Source organism: Festucalex cinctus, chromosome 21, assembly GCF_051991245.1.
Source record: "Festucalex cinctus isolate MCC-2025b chromosome 21, RoL_Fcin_1.0, whole genome shotgun sequence".
Taxonomy (NCBI): Eukaryota; Metazoa; Chordata; class Actinopteri; order Syngnathiformes; family Syngnathidae; genus Festucalex; species Festucalex cinctus.
Window position 1 is genome coordinate 16392595 of NC_135431.1, and position 17930 is coordinate 16410524.

At 35.6% G+C, this 17930-nt stretch overlaps 1 protein-coding gene across 1 annotated transcript in view; it reads right to left on the reverse strand.

The window, feature by feature from the left end:
- ryr3 (ryanodine receptor 3) overlaps window positions 1-17930 on the reverse strand; it is a 110726-nt gene that overhangs the window by 46230 nt on the left and 46566 nt on the right. Inside the window, exons 16-30 of the mRNA XM_077510128.1 lie at window positions 15187-15282; window positions 14982-15100; window positions 13317-13450; window positions 12968-13209; window positions 11238-11430; window positions 10962-11178; window positions 4980-5084; window positions 4753-4856; window positions 4263-4346; window positions 3034-3193; window positions 2788-2932; window positions 2493-2698; window positions 1658-1832; window positions 398-606; window positions 130-293 (exon numbers count right to left, since the gene is read on the reverse strand). Of these exons, the coding sequence (XP_077366254.1) occupies window positions 130-293; window positions 398-606; window positions 1658-1832; window positions 2493-2698; window positions 2788-2932; window positions 3034-3193; window positions 4263-4346; window positions 4753-4856; window positions 4980-5084; window positions 10962-11178; window positions 11238-11430; window positions 12968-13209; window positions 13317-13450; window positions 14982-15100; window positions 15187-15282 (2353 nt within the window). The remainder of the gene's footprint in view (window positions 1-129; window positions 294-397; window positions 607-1657; window positions 1833-2492; window positions 2699-2787; window positions 2933-3033; window positions 3194-4262; window positions 4347-4752; window positions 4857-4979; window positions 5085-10961; window positions 11179-11237; window positions 11431-12967; window positions 13210-13316; window positions 13451-14981; window positions 15101-15186; window positions 15283-17930) is intronic.

Sequence of the window (17930 nt, forward strand, 5' to 3'; positions counted from 1 at the left end):
AAGCCGGCGGAGCAAATCAGCACCAATTAAGACGAAGTAATAGCATTTATCAATGTGACATTGACATGAGAAAAAAAATGATTACTTCAAGTTCAAAAGGAAAAAAAAAAAGGCAATTTGCAGTCTGACCTGAGTTTAAATGATTCCTCAAGTAGCATGTCTGCAGCGAAGAACTCCACAGGCATGCTCAACCGGCAGTAGATCATTTCATTGTTGCTGTTCTGGGTGCCAAACGTCTTGTGGGTGACCTTAAGACACGGAGGGCTGTCCACTGTCCCGTCAATTCTCGTCACCTGAGGCCAATCAGGTCCAAATCGAGAGGATACATAACGTTGTTGATCATATTTGCACATACAAGAATTTGATTGTTTGTAGTTGCCTGTATAAATGTAATCACCTCAATATCCCTGTGATCTTGCGGTACGTTGACAAAAGTGGGCAGGCGTTTGCTAAACCACATGGTGATCTCCCGGTTCATGTTGACGGCGAAGGGCTCGAAGCCTTCCTGAAGGCCGCACATGGTGTAGTATTTGAAGGTGCTGGCGTCCTTCCCGAGGTTCATGCGTCCGACCTGAGATATGCCCACGCTACACACTGGGACGAAACCTAAATAAGGGAAAATGTCATTAAATTATAGTGTTAAGTCTCCATTTAAAAAAAATAATACCATGTAAATTTAAGTAGGGCTGCTCGATTATGAGAAAGTAATAATCACAATTATTTTGGCAATAATTGAAATATCAATTATTCAAACAGTTATTTATTTTTGATTACAAAACAAGAAAATGTTTAAGCATTAAAAAATATTAAGAGCAATTTTAAAAATAAAAGCACTATAATTATGTAAGTTCCTTTTGGACCAAACAGAATTTATAATAATACATATTTATAATAATATAAATGTATTTATTTATTTATGTTGGCAAAAACCTGAAGTTTGAGTTCAGCTTGTGCACTGTGCAGTATTTATTTATTTTTTTTGGTACAAAAAAAGAAAATGTTTACAAATGTAAAAATATTAAAACCAATAAAAAAAAATAAAAAATAGAAACACTAAAATTATGTAAGTTCCTTTTGGACCAAACAGAATTTAGAATAATACCTATTTATAATATATACAAATTTATTTATGTTGGCAAAAACTTGAAGTTGAAGTGCAGACTGTGCAGTGTGCAGACGGTGTTTTTGTTTAAAAAAAATAAAAAATAAAAAAAATAAAAAATAAAAAAAATAAATAAAAAAAGAACAAAAAAAATCACATTTATTGAAACATAAGAATGCAATTTCCTTTCGGATGTAAAGACGGTGCAAATGTATAAATTTAAACAACAACAAAAAATAGTTTTACCGGTATTTTTCTTTTTTTTTTAATGATTATGCTGATTTTGGAATGATGGATTGTAATAATTGAAATTGTAATTGAATTTCAATTAATTATAAGTCCATCCATCTATCTTCTTGACCGCTTATTCCTCACAAGGGTTGCGGGGGGTGCTGGAGCCTATCTCAGCTGGCTTTGGGCAGTAGGCGGGGTACACCCTGAACTGAACTGCCAATCGCAGTTAATTCTAAGTTATTATTATTGTTATTATTGTTTGATTAAACTAATTATGTTACTGGTTCTTGTTGTGGAATAACAAGCATCTCAAGCCCTCACCATCTTCCATCTCAAAGTCAGTGAAGCAAAGCTCGGAGCCTTTGTTGGTGATCAGGAGCTCGCCATTCAGGGTAAAAATGATCGATTTGTCCTCCATGTTGATCATGCAGCCCACAATGTCTCCTTTTTCCCACGGATGCCCGAAGTAGCGGCTCCCGGCGTGTAAGCGCCGACCCTTGAGAAAAGAAAGTCCATCGTTATGTTGGGATTTTCGATTATTTGACTCTTTCACTCCCAGCCATTTTCAGTGATGCAACACCCTTCGCGCCCGGCTGTTTTACTATTGTATTCAATATTCTCTTCTATTGGTATAAAAACATGGACCCTACCAAAAGAAAGATTAGTCTCTTCTTTCTTCAGGAGAAAAAAAGTGTATTTGTGTCTGTTTCCATTTTGCAGCAATTAGCATTAGAATATAGCTAAGTTTCATCAATATTCACCAACCTGTTGAAAACAGTCAAAAAGAGCTTATTGTGACATGGCCAAGGCTGATCTCTTATACTTTTATTTTATTTATCTTATACTTTTTTTAAAGAGAGAGATGGTCTCCGATCTCTTATACTCCATTGCTTTAAGTGACCTCTTCATGTCAGAAGCTGCATCAAAGCCTTCTGTATGCTTTAGCATAAAAAAAACCCAGAAAAAAACGTATAAATACGTTTTTGGAAGTGAAGGACAAAGTATTTAAAACATATTTATACGTTTTTGGATTTGAATGAGTCAATTGTTCTTTCTAACAGAATATGTAGCTGACTTAGATGGAAAAAAAGATTTATTATTTGTAGAACTCTTAATTTTTGGCCCAAATGATGATTGAGGCGACTTCTTTATTTACCCTGTATCCATCAAAGACGAAGGCCTGGTCGTCCGTTCCGAGCTCCACATCCGGCCTGCAGCCTGGCCTCGCCCAGCCGACCCTCATATCGCCTCCGCTCAGGGCGTCAAACTCAAAGTACCACTTCCCGGTTTTCACCGCGTACGTTTGCTCCACGCGGAAGAATCTCAGGGTCTCGATTCTCTGATTGTCCGTCACGTGGATAGCTGGGAGAAGTCGTTCAAAGGATCCTTGTTAGCTCGTGGCCCACCTTGAATACTCTGACAGTAATATGAAGTCCCTCGAAGGTTCTTACCCTCCTGGTCTGGAGGATCGATGTCATATCCATAACCAACCATGGTCCTGATGGCCTCCCTCAGACTGTCTCTATTGGACTTCTTAGTGCGCTCATCAAGTAAAGCATATGGCACCAGGCGAGGATTGCGTCTGCTCTTTAAATCCTGCCACAAACAAACAATTAGTAGTAAGTTGGCCAGTAGAATACTGACAAGCTTATGTCATTCACTATCAAGTCAAGAACGGGCAGAAGACCGATTCCCACCTGCTGGATTCCATAGGTCCATCCTTGTTTAATTCTGTCTTTGGCCCACACGTTGTGTGCATTCTCTGCGAGCTTATCAACGAGAACCTCCTGACCTGCACTCAGCTTCACGTCAGAAAGGTCCAGAGGGGCAGGCTTGTATCCATTGGACATCATGTAGCTGGAGGGAGAAAAAAATAATAATAATACTAAAAGATTTTCTGGCCTTTTTTATTTATTTATTTTATTTTTTTGATGGTGAAATGGTGGGTGCTGGTAGGTAGCATGTTTGTCTTCTGAGGTTGCGAGTTCGAATCTCAACTCAGATATTTCTGTGCGAAATGTGCACGTAAAGGTATGCTTGTATGCTTGTAAAGGTATTCATCCATCCATCCATCCATTTTCTTGACCGCTTATTCCTCACAAGGATTGCGGGGGGTGCTGGAGCCTATCACAGCTGGCTTTGGGCAGGGCACACAGAGACGAACAACCATCCACGCACACAAGCACACTAGGGACAATTCGGAGCACCCAATTAACCTGCCATGCATGTCTTTGGAATGTGGGAGGAGACCGGAGTACCCGGAGAAGACCCACATATGCACGGGGAGAACATGCAAACTCCACCCAGGAAGGCCGGAGCCTGGACTCGAACCGGAGTCCTCAGAACTGGGAGGCAGACGTGCTAACCACTCGACTGCAGGTATTCTTGTGCTTTAATTTGAACCACTAAGCATTTATGTTAAAAAAAAATTCCTGTAATATCGTTCCATTTTAATAAATCATTTTACATATACTGTTTTAATTATTTAACTAAATGTGTATATATTATCCTAGAACAACACTGACAAAATGACGCAATGAAAAGTAGTCAGCGTACATTTTATATAATAGTGTAAATATACTTGCTCCCTCAAAATAAAAACCTGGCAACAAAAGCGAGTCCACCTCTAAGTGAAAATGGGAAAAATAATTAAATACGAACATTAAATAAACAATTTAGTAGAAACATAATTCAGTACACTTGTAAGAGAAAATATGAAAACTAAATACAGTCATTAAATAAATAAATCAATACAAGCAAAAGTGAGTGCACACCAAAGTTAAAATGTAAAAAGAATTAAATATTTGCAGAAATGTGAGGGGTGTGCTCACTTTTGTGATTTGGATTTTGAAGCCATCATTTTCATATTTTTACCTCATTCTAATCTTTAAATGAGAACACACAAAAGTGAAAAATCCAAACTTACTCTTTGGGAAGTTTGATTTTCTTCAGATCGTCCTCCGCATGAATATTGACCTGGGCAACGTGACATCCAAGAGCCATGAGAGTCCTGTGAATAAAGTCATAGAAAGTAAATAAATAAAAAAATTATAGCCATTAACAGCCTTATTATGGTTTTGCCAATTTTATCTAATCAACCATCTCCAATTTTTTTACTCCAGCTTATTATAAAATGTTTGTAATTGTTTTGGATGTGATGATCAACCAGTAGGAGGTACCAGACTTTTTTTTTTTTTATGAGATTACTGCAAGGACGGGGTCACTTTATTGAGCCAAACCAAATGTTTATGTGCGCACTTGGCTCAGATCAGCTCTTCGGAGCAACATCTTTTAAGATCAATACTGGAATTCACTCAGCAGATGCAAGTCATTACAAGCATTGCTTTTTATTCTCAACTAAATCTGCTCACGCGTTTAATGAGCGTGGCCTTTACGAGTTTAATAAGTGGCCTTACTTGAGTGTTTCACTGGACATCTGCAGGTTGTAGTTCCTTTCGGTTTCAGGCAGCTTGGCAAAATCAACCAGGCACGGGTGCTGCCTCTTGTTGTCATCCCGAACCTGAAAACAGAAGCTGAATATCCAGTATAGGCCATAAAATGTTGCAAAGTCAAACAATGAATGTAAAGTGCATCAGTTCTTCTGTACCGGCGTGTGGAATATGACACAACGCAGCAGGTGTACCTTGCCAAACGTCCATCCGAGCTCGATCTTGTTCATCCCCCACAGTTCGTGAATGTTTTCTGCCAGCTTGTCGCGGATGTTGTCCATGTGAGGAGGAAGAACAATCTACACAGGCAGAAAGGGAACAGATGGTTGAGCAATGTGATAAAAATCGTTGTTTTGCAGTGATTTACCTACAAAATTAGGGGTGTAAAAATGAGTGCGTCAAAAAAAAAAAAAAACACAGTGCCAATTCGCCGATTCCAAGCATTCATCAAATTCCATCACGTTTCATTGTAATTTCATACACCGGCAGCCCATTGAAAAGAGACACAATGCTGCCACCTGCTGGCCATAGTTAGTTGGTGTTTTTGATTCCACAACCCATTGACCAGGCAGCGCTGCACTTAGACGTTTCCCCGTCCATTGAAGAAAAAAAATGAATAAAAACGTAGATGACATCATTTCACTTTATGGCAGCACAAATCTTGATTTTACTAATCGTTACGTTTTTGGCGGTCAAAGAGTTAATGGCCGCCCATTACTTGGAAAGCCCATACCGGGGTAATTCCAGTCACAATGCAGCAGACACGTCCACGTCAAAATTTAGCAATAATAAATGTCATAATAATGCATATATTTGTGGAGAGCTGCGTCAAGTTTATTTTACCATTTTAAAAATGTGCAGAATTTCACAAGTTACTTCATGTTAAAGATTAGATGGCTCTTAACATGAAAAGAAAAATGTACTGAGCTGTCACTGATGTCTTACAAATGCAATTATGCCATCTAGTGGCAGAAAAAGGACCAACAAATAAATCACACTCGTTTTTTTAGTTTTTAATTTTAACTCAATTTTATGAATTATTATGACATTTCTGTATCAATGAATAAAAGATGCAGCCATATTTCTATTACTTTAACATTTTTTCCACTTTTATGTTAACAAGAGAATTGAAACTTAGAAAAACAATAGTTTATTGTACATTTAGAACAGATAAAATTTGCAATTAATTGCAAGTTAACTGGTTAATTACGATTAAAAATGTTTAATTGCGTGAAACTCCCACTGGTACTCCCATCACCATCCCGGAATTTTCCTTTTTCGCTGCATGCCCCCCCCCCTTCGCAGAACTAATGATCTCCTCTCGGGGTGTTCGTTGTCTCCATTGAGCTGCAAATTGTTTTGCATTTTGCAAAACGCTCTTTGACCCCAGAGCATTGCAAATTGTTTTGCAAACGATTGTGTTTGAGGGTGGAGGGAGGGGCCAGTAGGTACTCACCAACATCCTGTTTTGTCTTTTGAGCCAAGAAACATTTTGAATTTGCCGTAAAAAAATATTTTTATTACAATAGCCTGTCATTTTATGAAGAGCGTAGTTGCATCTGAAATATTTCTATTGAAAATCTTTCGTGAATGGGAATTTGATTGCAGCCTACACACCAATAATAAAAATCTACCCTGGAAATATCACATATTCCTAGAACAGAAGAATGAAATTACCACCCAAACAGTTCAATTTCAGTTTTGAAAAAACAACACAGAAAGAGAAGGTATAACTTCGAAAATGTTTTTATTTCACATGAAGATGTGCAGTCTGACTACATAGGAACAAAGCGCTACATATAAATTGGAGAAATGCTCCAGCATGAACAATCGGCGACTTTCTTTTGATTCTTTACATGCTGTGTACAAAACATGTGCATTTGTGGCAGGGGGAGGGTAGGTGCTGAACTCGTTGAAAGGGTACTTATGATTACAAAGGAAGGCAGTTGATGTACAGTTGCGGGGGATAAAGTGCTGAACACCTTGAAAGGGTGCTTAAGAATACAAAGGAAGGCAGTTGGAGATGTTAAGTTGTGGGGGATAGGGTTGGGGGGGAACGGAGTGGAGAAAAAATTCTCCAGGTTGGGAGAATAAGTGCTACAAAATGGTTTTACAAAAAATTTAAGAATATTAAATTGCTTTTAAAGATCAGATAGCTCTTAACATGAACAGAAAAATGTACTGAGCTGTCACCAATGTCTTAAAAATGCAATTATGCCATCTAGTGGCAGAAAAGCCTAAAATACGACAAGCTTATAATTCATCCCCGTACAAGCACACCCAGACACTTGCACCAACACAACTCATCAATAAAAGGAAGGAAGACACGGGAAAAGTTGACAAATACTAGAATGGAAAATCTATACCCAAATACAAAAAATTTACAAATATTTGATTATACGGAACATAAGACATCTGATCCAGAAAATGGCATTGACCCAGATAAATTTTTATGTAGTAACAACTATGACCTTGTCTGCGAGTACCACACAAATGAGCAATTCAATGTAAATGTAAGTAAGGATTTTCGTGCATTCTCAATCATACATTTTAATAGCAGAAGTCTATATAAAAATTTTACAGAAATTAAAAAATGCTTGAGTAAAATAAATAAATTCCAAATTATAGCCATATCAGAGACATGGCTTGATAATGAGAAAATAAGCGATATGGAAATGGAAGGATATGAATTGTTTACAATAAATAGGGAAAACAGAAGGGGAGGAAGAGTTGCAATATATGTTAAGGTTTTCAAATGTAGTAAAATTGAACATCTAACTACTACTGTGGATAATGTAATGGAATGTGTAACTATTGAAGTTCACATAAAAAAATATATCAAACGTAATTATAAGTTGTGTACATATAGGACACCAGGATCATGTCTTGATACATTTAACGATAAGTTAACAGATATTCTTAGTTATACAAATGATAAAAAATTGCGAATATTGTGTGGTGATTTTAACATTGATTTATTAAATCCTAATGGAGATGAGAAAACTGATTTTATAAATATGATGTATAGTAATAGTTTATTTCCTGTTATTATAAAACCTAGTAGAATAACAATCGATACAGCTACACTAATTGATAATATATTCACAAATAAAATTGACCTTAAAATAGAAAGTGGACTCCTTATTAATGATATAAGTGATCACCTCCCTATCTTTGCAATTTTTGATGATTATTTTGATAAAAAGATGAAGCCGACTACTTACACATTTGAAACTAGAGTAAGAACACCACGCTCCATGGCTGCCTTTAAGTTGGATTTAGAGAAACACAACTGGTCTGAGGTTTATTCAAATAACGATCCTGATACTGCATATAGTGAATTTCAGTCAACTATTATTTCTTTATATAATAAACATTGTCCATTAATTAAAATTACAAGAAAGTATAAAGGTCCAAATAAGACATGGATGACGAAGGGGATACAGAATGCATGTAAAAAGAAAAATAATTTATATAAAAGATTTATTAAATTGAGAACTGTGGAAGCTGAAACAGAGTACAAGATCTATAAAAATAAATTAGCAAATATTATTCGAATAAGAAAGAAAGATTATTAGAACAGAATAAAAGCAATACACAAGAAATATGGAAAACACTAAATCATGTAATTAAAAAAAGTTCTAAAAAAAAACAAATTATCCACAATATTTTATAAAAGATAACAATGTGGTAATTGATGAAATTTCAGACATAGCTAATAATTTTAATGAATATTTAGTTAACGTGGGCAGCAACTTGGCAAACAAAATCCCAGAGCCAAGAAACAAACATGAAATAGATAAGAACACTAAATAATTCATCCACAATGTTTCTTAATGATGTTAATGATATAGAAGTATTAAATGTTGTGAAAACATTAAAAAATAAAAAGTCTACTGACTGTCTTAACATTGATATGACATTAGTAAAAAGTATTATAGAATATATTGTACAACCTTTTACATATATTTGTAATTTATCATTTAAAACTGGTATATTTCCATCAAAAATGAAGATAGCCAAAGTCATTCCTGTTTAGAAAAGTGGAGAAAGACACACGTTTAATAACTACAGACCAATATCATTGTTGCCACAGTTCTCAAAAATTCTAGAAAATTTTTTTTCATATAGATTGGAGATTTTTATTGAGAAACACAAGCTCTTAAGTGAAACCCAATATGGGTTTAGAGAAAAACGGACCACCTCAATGGCAGTCATGGAGCTTGTAGAAGCAATATCTACCGAAATAGATAATAAAAAATTTACTGTTGGGATTTTTATGGATTTAAAAAAAGCTTTTGATACTATAGATCATTCTATATTAATGAATAAATTAAAGAAATATGGAATAAGAGGTTTAGCTTCTAAGTGGATGAAAAGTTATTTGGACAATAGATATCAGTATGTGCAGTTTAATAATGTACAATCAGAACACATGAAGATCACTCATGGAGTTCCCCAAGGGTCTGTGCTCGGCCCTAAATTATTTATACTGTATATAAATGATATTTGCTGTGCCTCAAAAATATTGAAAAGTGTCTTATTTGCTGATGATACAACTTTCTATTGTTCAGGAGAAAACCTGAAGCAGCTTCTGACTACTGTGGAGTATGAATTGAATATATTAAAAAACTGGTTTGATGTGAATAAATTATCATTGAATTTAAATAAAACCAAGTTCATAGTTTTTGGCACTAGACAAATCACTCATCAAGTCAAAATTATGGTGAATTCAATTGAAATAGAAAAGGTGAATGAAAATAAATTCCTTGGAGTTGTTATCGATGATAAATTATGTTGGAAGCCACACATAGAAACTGTTAAAAGGAAAATGTCAAAAATCATAGGGATACTCTATAAAAGTAAGGATGTTTTAAACATGAAATCATTATATATATTATATAGTTCATTATCATTACCATATTTGACCTATTGTGTGGAATTATGGGGAATGGCATATAAAACAAATACTAACACCGTTTTCAAATTGCAAAAGAAAGCTATAAGAATTATTAATGGATCAAAGTATACAGAGCCAACACATCCACTATTTATTAAATTAAATGCAATGAAATTTTATGACTTGGTGGATTTTAAAATAGCACAAATAATGTATAAAGTTTATAACAATTTACTCTGCCACAGTACTCAGAAGTTATTTGAAATTAGACACAGTCCTTATGATATAAGGGGTACAAGTGTGTACAAAAAACCCAAAACAAGAACAAATATTAAGCAAAGGTGTGTATCTGTAAAAGATGTTGATCTGTGGAATCATTTGGGAATTGATCTGAAAAATTGTGACTCAATGCTGGAGTTTAAAAAAATGTTTAAAAGTAAAGTTCAAAAAAATTATCTATGTCAGACCAGAATATGAAAATTGTACATGTGAGTATGTGTAAATGATCTAGATAGGTATTATGGTATATGTTTAGTAAATTTATGTATATATGTTTTTGGTAAATGTGAATATGTTTAAGTGCACTTGTGTATATATATAACTTGGGTTATATATTTTATTTATTATTATTATTATTATTATTATTATTTTAATAATAGTAAATTAAAATTGTATTAATAATGAAATAAGTTTAAATATATTTAGTAAAAGGGGTAGGACTAGATAAGTTTCTAACTTCTTCCTACTCCCTTTGAACATTTAAGTTATGATTGATTGAATGATTATTTTATTGGGATTTTCTTCTCTTTTGATTGTTGTTTTTTTTTTCCCTTATCTCTGCTGTTTATCTGTTTATATGTTCAATAAAGAAGAAAAAATAAAAAAATAAAAAATTACCAACACAAATCAATATCACACTCGGGTTTTTTTTTTTTACACTACATTGCATCTTTTTAATTTTAACTCAATTTAATTCAATGACTAAAAGATGCAGCCATATTTCTATTAGTTGTTTTTTTTTTCATTTTTATGTTAACAAGAGTATGAAACTTAGAAAATGAATTGTTTTGTACATTTAGAACAGATATAAAACTTACGATTAATCGCGAGTTAACTATTGAAGTCGTGTGATTAATTATGATTAAAAAAATAAATAAATAAAACACCTGACACCCCTATAAAAAATATAGTAGATGGTGAGGCAGTTATTTTCACAAATCAATCAGGTTATTTATTATTGTCAAGAAGTTTTTGCCCTCTCAGAGCATCCCCTTACCTGGCTGGTGTCAACCGGAGTGGGGATGAAGGAAGCCTGGGACAGAAAATGTGTCGTCCCCAACAGGTCTCGTACCCCTTCGTGATCCCTCTTATACTCCTTCACAGGCTCCACGTACATCTTCTCCTTTGGCAGCAGCGCCTCATAACACGGAGAGTAACCAGCAGGGGGCAAGAACTTGAAATCTCCATGGCGACCACCCAACAGGAAACGCACCCTGATGAAGCAAGAGGTCATATGACAACATTTGAGAGCTGCAATTTTTCCAGTTCATACTTGACACCAGCAGAGAAGCTGATGACGGGGAAGAAGAATCCATCCGTGTTGAAATCTTCAAACATGCCCTGAACGGGCTGCCCGTTGATCCTGAAGGACATGCTGGGGGAGCCCAAGTCCAGACAGCAGCTAACAACGTCGTCTGAGGTCAGCAGATGCTGGTTGATGGAGGCCACCGCCCGAGGAATGCGACCTGCACAGCGAGAGGAACGGTCATTGTGAATGTTGGTAAGGATGATGGGGGGTGGGGTTAATTTATCTTTTTGTTTCGTTGTCCAATTTTAGATTCAGGGCTCAGCACCTTCACGAAGTATCGGTTCTCACCCATCTCTATTCAATACATAGCTGGAAGTGCATTAGCAGATGTTACTGTCCTTTTTTATTCTATTCATTTTAGCCAAAAATCTAGGGCTAGGTTAAAAAAAAAAAAAAGAAATTGAATAATCAATATTGAATTGATTTTCCTTTTCAAGCCCAATATTAATTCAAACATTAAATCGAACTTTTAAATATCTCCTTTTTTTTCCTACATTTTTTTTTTTTTAAGAAAATTGAATTTTAAAGACCAATTTTTTTTTGTATTTTACTGTTTTGTTTTGTTTTTTTAATTACTGTTCACATGAATTTTTTTTTTTTTTTTTTTTTTTTTTCCTTGACCGCTTATTCCTCACAAGGGTCGCGGGGCTGCTGGCGCCTATCTCAGCTGGCTCTGGGCAGTAGGCGGGGGACACCCTGGACTGGTTGCCAACCAATCGCAGGGCACACAGAGACGAACAACCATCCACACTCACACGCACACCTAGGGACAATTCGGAGCGCCCAATTAACCTGCCATGCATGTCTTTGGAATGTGGGAGGAGACCGGAGTACCCGGAGAAGACCCACGCGGGCACGGGGAGAACATGCAAACTCCACCCAGGAAGGTCCGAGCCTGGACCCGAACCGGAGACCTCAGAACTGGGAAGCGGACGTGCTAACCACTCGACATACCGTGCCGCCCTCACATGAATTTATTTCCCATAATTCTTTTTTAAGAAATGTTAATTTTAAAGACCAATTATTATTTTTTTGTTTATTACTGTTTTTTTTTTCTTTAATTACTGTTTACATAAATTTATTTCCCTTTTTTTTTTTTTTAAGAAAATTGATTTTTTTTATTTATTTATTTTTTTACTGTTCACATTAAACGTATTATCTTAAATTTATGGAAGACCTGACTTATTGGACTTTAAGACAATTCAGAATATTTAAAATTTATATTTACAATTATTAAATGACTTAATTTGACCAGTTGTGAACTTAATATTTGTGGAGTTTTTATCATGTCTTTGACATTTAAGAATTGATGTTCCATAATCAATCGATATCGGATTGAACAGAAGTGAATCGAATCTAATCGTGAAAAAATGAACCGAACTCTTGTGAATCGAAATCGAATCGACTGAGGAAATTAGAATCGATACCCAGCCCTACAAAAATCCCTATTTTATCAGTCTTAAAAATTGCATCAATTATAAAATACTAAAAATATATATATATATATATATATTAAAAAAAATCCCGCCCAAATTTAAACTATTTTGATAACCAGCCTTCATCCTGTGCAAATCTGAATTTATCTTAAAAAAAAATAAAAAATAAAAAAAATACTTTCATTTCTAAGTTTACACACCAAATACACGCATTTGCCTTGTGTAGGATCAGCCAGCGGCAGTAAAGAGTCCCCCCACCTGACCAGAGGTGAAGACCGTCAAAGCTGTAAGAGTAGAGATCGTCTCCGACACCGTTGCCTCCCCATCCCTCGCCTCCACCAGGATACGGCGCGTAGCCTTTTGTGTTGGCCCAGCCCACCCTCAGGTGAGTGGATTCGCCCGTTACAAAGTGGTCCACCTGATCGATCACCAGCTCGAAATACCACTTTTTGTATTGGGCCGAGCCTTCGGCCACGCCCAAAAAGATGTTTGGCCTCATACTAAGAAGTGAAAGCAGATGCAGGCATTATTGTGACAGGCGCAGACTTTGATTGGCTTTATAACTGATTTAAGTGTGTAAAAAAAACAACAGATTTTCACACCATACCTCTGAACATCATTGACTAGTCGGGTCTGAAGAAGCAAGTCCCTTTTGGGAAGCAAGTTGTCGCATATCAGATTTTGATTGGCTCGCACAGCCACACCGTTACATAGGCAAAGGGAGCACAGGACGTCCAGAATCTGACAGAGAAAGACAATCAAGTCCATATGCAGTACAAATAATCACTTTTGATAAACTTCCAGGTCAGAGCTGAAAGAATGTAATTTTTTTTTCAATGTATCATTATGAGTGTAATGAAAATTGTATATGTGAGTATGAGGATATATTATTATTGTGAATGCCTATGAATTTCATGTTACATACCGGATTGACAAATGTACGTATGTGTTAAAGTGCAATTGTTTACATGAGTAGGATTACACATTTTCTTTAATTGAAATAATTTACCATATTAGTTAATGTAATAAGCCTAAAGATACAAAAATAAGGGGTTGGACTAGATCCGTTTTTAACTTCTTCCTACTCCCTTTGAACATGTAAACTATCAGGAATGATTGCTATGTTTCTTTTTCTTTTAATTTTTTTTTATCTGCTACTTGTTTATGTTTAGATGTATATATGTTCAATAAACAAACAAACAAAGATTTATATTAGGGGTGTCGGGGGCGGTTAAATTTTAAAAATTTTCAGTAAAAGAATTTTGTAGCCATTACTCAAAAGTAGGAGATTCAGGCGATTAAAATGTTTAATCATAATTAATCGCATGATTTCAATAGTTAACTCACGATTAATCGCAACTTTTATATCTGTTCTAAATGTACAATAAAATATTGTTTTTTTTAATTTTCATACTCCTGTTAACATAAAAGTGGAAAAAATATTAAACTAATAAAAATATGTCTGTATCTTTTAGTCATACAGTAATTTCATAATAATTCATAAAATTTAGTTCAAATTAAAACGATGTACCGCACTGTTAAAAAAAACAAACAAGTGTGATATTTATTTATGTTGAGGTCATTTTTCTGCCACTAGATGGCATAATTGCATTTGTAAGACGTTGGTGACAACTCAGTGCATTTTCCTTTTAATATTAAGAGCTATCTAATCTTGAACATGAAGTAACTTGTGAAATTCTGCACATTTTTAATAGTAATGCATATATTTGTAGCGACTGGGGTCATTGCAAAATTTTGGCGTGGGTGTGTCTGCTGCGTTGCGACTGGAATTCCCCCAGTACAGTCTTTCTCAGAAAAGGGCGGTCATTATTAACGCGTAAAAAAAAATTTGTGGCGTTAGAGGAACTTTAAATTAACTCAAAATGAACACACTAATTTAGACACCCCTAATTTATATGCTAATATTTTTTTCCATTGTGTGAGGATTCTTGTCCTCAAGCAGGAGGTTACACGGCTGAGACCAAAAGAGTTCAGATTAAAAAAAAAAACAACAACAACAACAACAACAGGGATGCAGTTAATCCTTATTCAACCGTCCTTGAACTATTGGATTTGACGTGTTCAATAAACGAACACATAAATTGTTTCTCGGGCTAAATTGTCTTTGTACTGGGTTTACTTTTGTTATTGTCATAAGGCGGTGAGCGAAAGTGAAGGGAATTAACGGCTCAGTCGTGGGATTTACTGCCACATTTCGTGGGGTGAGCTTGCATTCACAATAAAAAAAAAATAAGATGCAGTCAGTTGACACCTTGTGATTGCGTCCGTGTTTGTACAGCAACGAGATGATGGATTTGATGTGTCCTCTCTGGATGATGTTCAAAGCCTCTGGACTTTCGATCAAGACACAGTGGAGAACTTCCAGAATGCCTAAAAAAAAGAAAATACCCACAATTTGATCAGCGTGACAGTTTCTATGTCATAATGTTAAAAGTGGCCAAAAAATGCTTCTATACCAGTTGATGACTCGAGTCTTTCCAATTTGCTGACCAACCAGTCCAAGTTGCGAGAAAACTGGGTGCAGTTGTTTCTGTTTCCACGAATTAGCGCAGCTGAGCAAAAAAAAAAAAAAAAAAGACATCAGTCAGCAAAATTCTAAATGATATAGTTGAATGTGCAGAAGAATGAAAGAAATAATTCATTTTAACTTTTAATACATCAACAGGTTGGAAAATACGCCACTGTTTAGCTCTTATAAATTTGTAAATCTCAAATGGTAGCAAATATTTTGGCAAGCGCCTTTCATCAGCCACTTTCTAGTCAAAAAGAAACAAACCTCTGCCTCAGAGAATACATTAAGAAAGCTCATTGGTCTCTCACAAACCTCATTTCTCAACACTACAATTCAAAGTCATTGGAGTGCTCAACTGTTTAACAGCCCTTTGAGAGGAATGTTTAATTGCGGCGTCGCAGTGCATGGGCATGGGTGCGCATAATGAGTGATTGAAATTCAGACAGAATCAGAACGAGCGGACTCCGAGGTGACAGACTCTGCACAGACTGCCGATGACTTGAGAATACGCTGAAAAGGCACCCTAACGCGACATCATTAACATTTCGCTAGATCAGCCATGCAGAGAACAACTGACCGAAGAATTTGTTCCTTTAATCTTAATTAAACCAGTATACTGTAATATACATAATCTCACAAAAGTGATACCCAAGATGGTTCAGCTTGTTTGATGTTTTGGGCACCACTTTTTCACTTAGGGGTGTACTCACTTTTGTTACCAATGCTAGACAAGCTGTACACTGTAACTACTTTATATTGTAGCAAAGTGACTCATTTCTTTAGTGTTAATTATAATACATTTTTATTTGGCAGGGACACAATGCAGTCAGTTACAAGATTTTATCATACAGTATGTGATGTATAGTGGAGTTTATAGCTAATGCTAATTGTCGTCTTCAACATTACAGTGCAATATAAAATGTAAAAATAACTAATAATCCAATATTGTATTTAGAGTATGTGACATAACCTCCTGACTACCAGCAATTCAAATTTGTCCTCTGTAGTGGACCTTTTTAAACCTGAATAACTCCCACCCAGTGCATATGATTGAATTAACTCCTTTTGTACTCTATAGAGGACATTCAGAGCTTTCCAATGATTCCAAATGTGTAGGGGTGGGGCTTTGCTCCCTTTGATTGCATCATAAAAGAAAATGGCTTCCCTCAGTGCAAGCACTTTTTAGGCAAGAGGAAAAGTAAGTGTATAACATGTTTTATTGAACAGATTTAGGCTTTAAATGTTTTCTATAAGACTATTAAGAACACATTAAAATATTGTTTGAATTATTTTAACTGTATTTGAGCCTAGCATTTAAGTTTTAAAAATGTCCTCTGTAGTGGACACATCATAGCTTAGAAATAAAAACTTCTTTTTCAAAAATTTCTTTTGCAGTATTCCAGTTACTTCACAAAGATTGGGGAATATCAAAATAAACATGATTGGACAATATTTCTTTCCTGGTAGTCAGGAGGATAAAACTTCAGTCAGCCTTAGTGTTATAGTACAAAATACATCAAATAAAAAAAAATGAAGACAAAAACATACCATATAATTTAGTAATACTATGCAAAAAGACTACAGTTTTAGTTACTGACCATCCTAAAATCCAAGATGGATTCCTTTAAAAGGGGAAGTCAACCCCATTTTTTTATTTTCATTTTATTTTTTGACAATAATGGCTGTTTTTCCACCAACAAGCCCAGGAACTTGGAATTCTGGGTAAAGGCAGTTCTTGGTTGTAAAAGTTCAGCAGGGAATTTAGAATTGTGTTTCCACAGCGTCTTACGGTTCTCGGGAATTAATTCAAATGAGTTTGATTGAGTCCAGCCGATGTAAAAACAACGCCCCCAAATTTGACCAATCAGCTGTGGTCATTGCAGCCCGCCCCCTCAAAGTTCCAGCCTGGCTCAGGCTGGAACTTCTGCTGCTGCGATAGTACTTGGGTGGCCCCTGGGGAAATTAATTACCCCGGAAATTGTTGTTGGTGGGAAAACGCGCGAACTGAATTTTACCAGGGTAAACTGAAAAGTTCTCCAAAAGTTCCGGCGGTAGAAAAACGCTAATTATGTTCTATTCAGCACCAATAGTCTAAATATGGCATTCTGGTTAATGTTGTGTTAGTGGAATATGAGTTAACCAGCAAAATCTAGCCGTTTTTGTCCATCTCAGAGGACGACCATTTTGCTACTTGCTGTCGACTGAAGATGACATCAGTGTTGGTCAGGTAACAACCAATCACAGCGCAGCTTTCATAAAACGGGTGAGCTCTGATTGGTTGTTGCCTGAGCCCTGAGCAACTGTGATGTAATCTTCGGTCGACAGCAAGTAGCAAACTGGCCGCCCCCTGAGATGGATAAAAACAGCTGGATATTGCTTCATAACTCATATTCCAAAAATGTAATATTAATCAGAATGTCATGTTTAGACTAGTGAGGTCACATATAACATATTATTGTCAAGAAATGTTTAAAGTGATAATTTACTTATTTAGCCATTTTAGGCAGGCAAACATTTATATTTTGCCTATAATAAATTTGATATTTTCATTATTTTTCATGTACAATTAGTACCTTTAAAAACACATTTAGCAACTTGCTGTCAACTGAAAATGTAATCACAAGGGCTTGGGTAACCAGTCACAGCTCAGCTTGTGAATGTCACATGGCCAAACCTAGAAAACAGGTG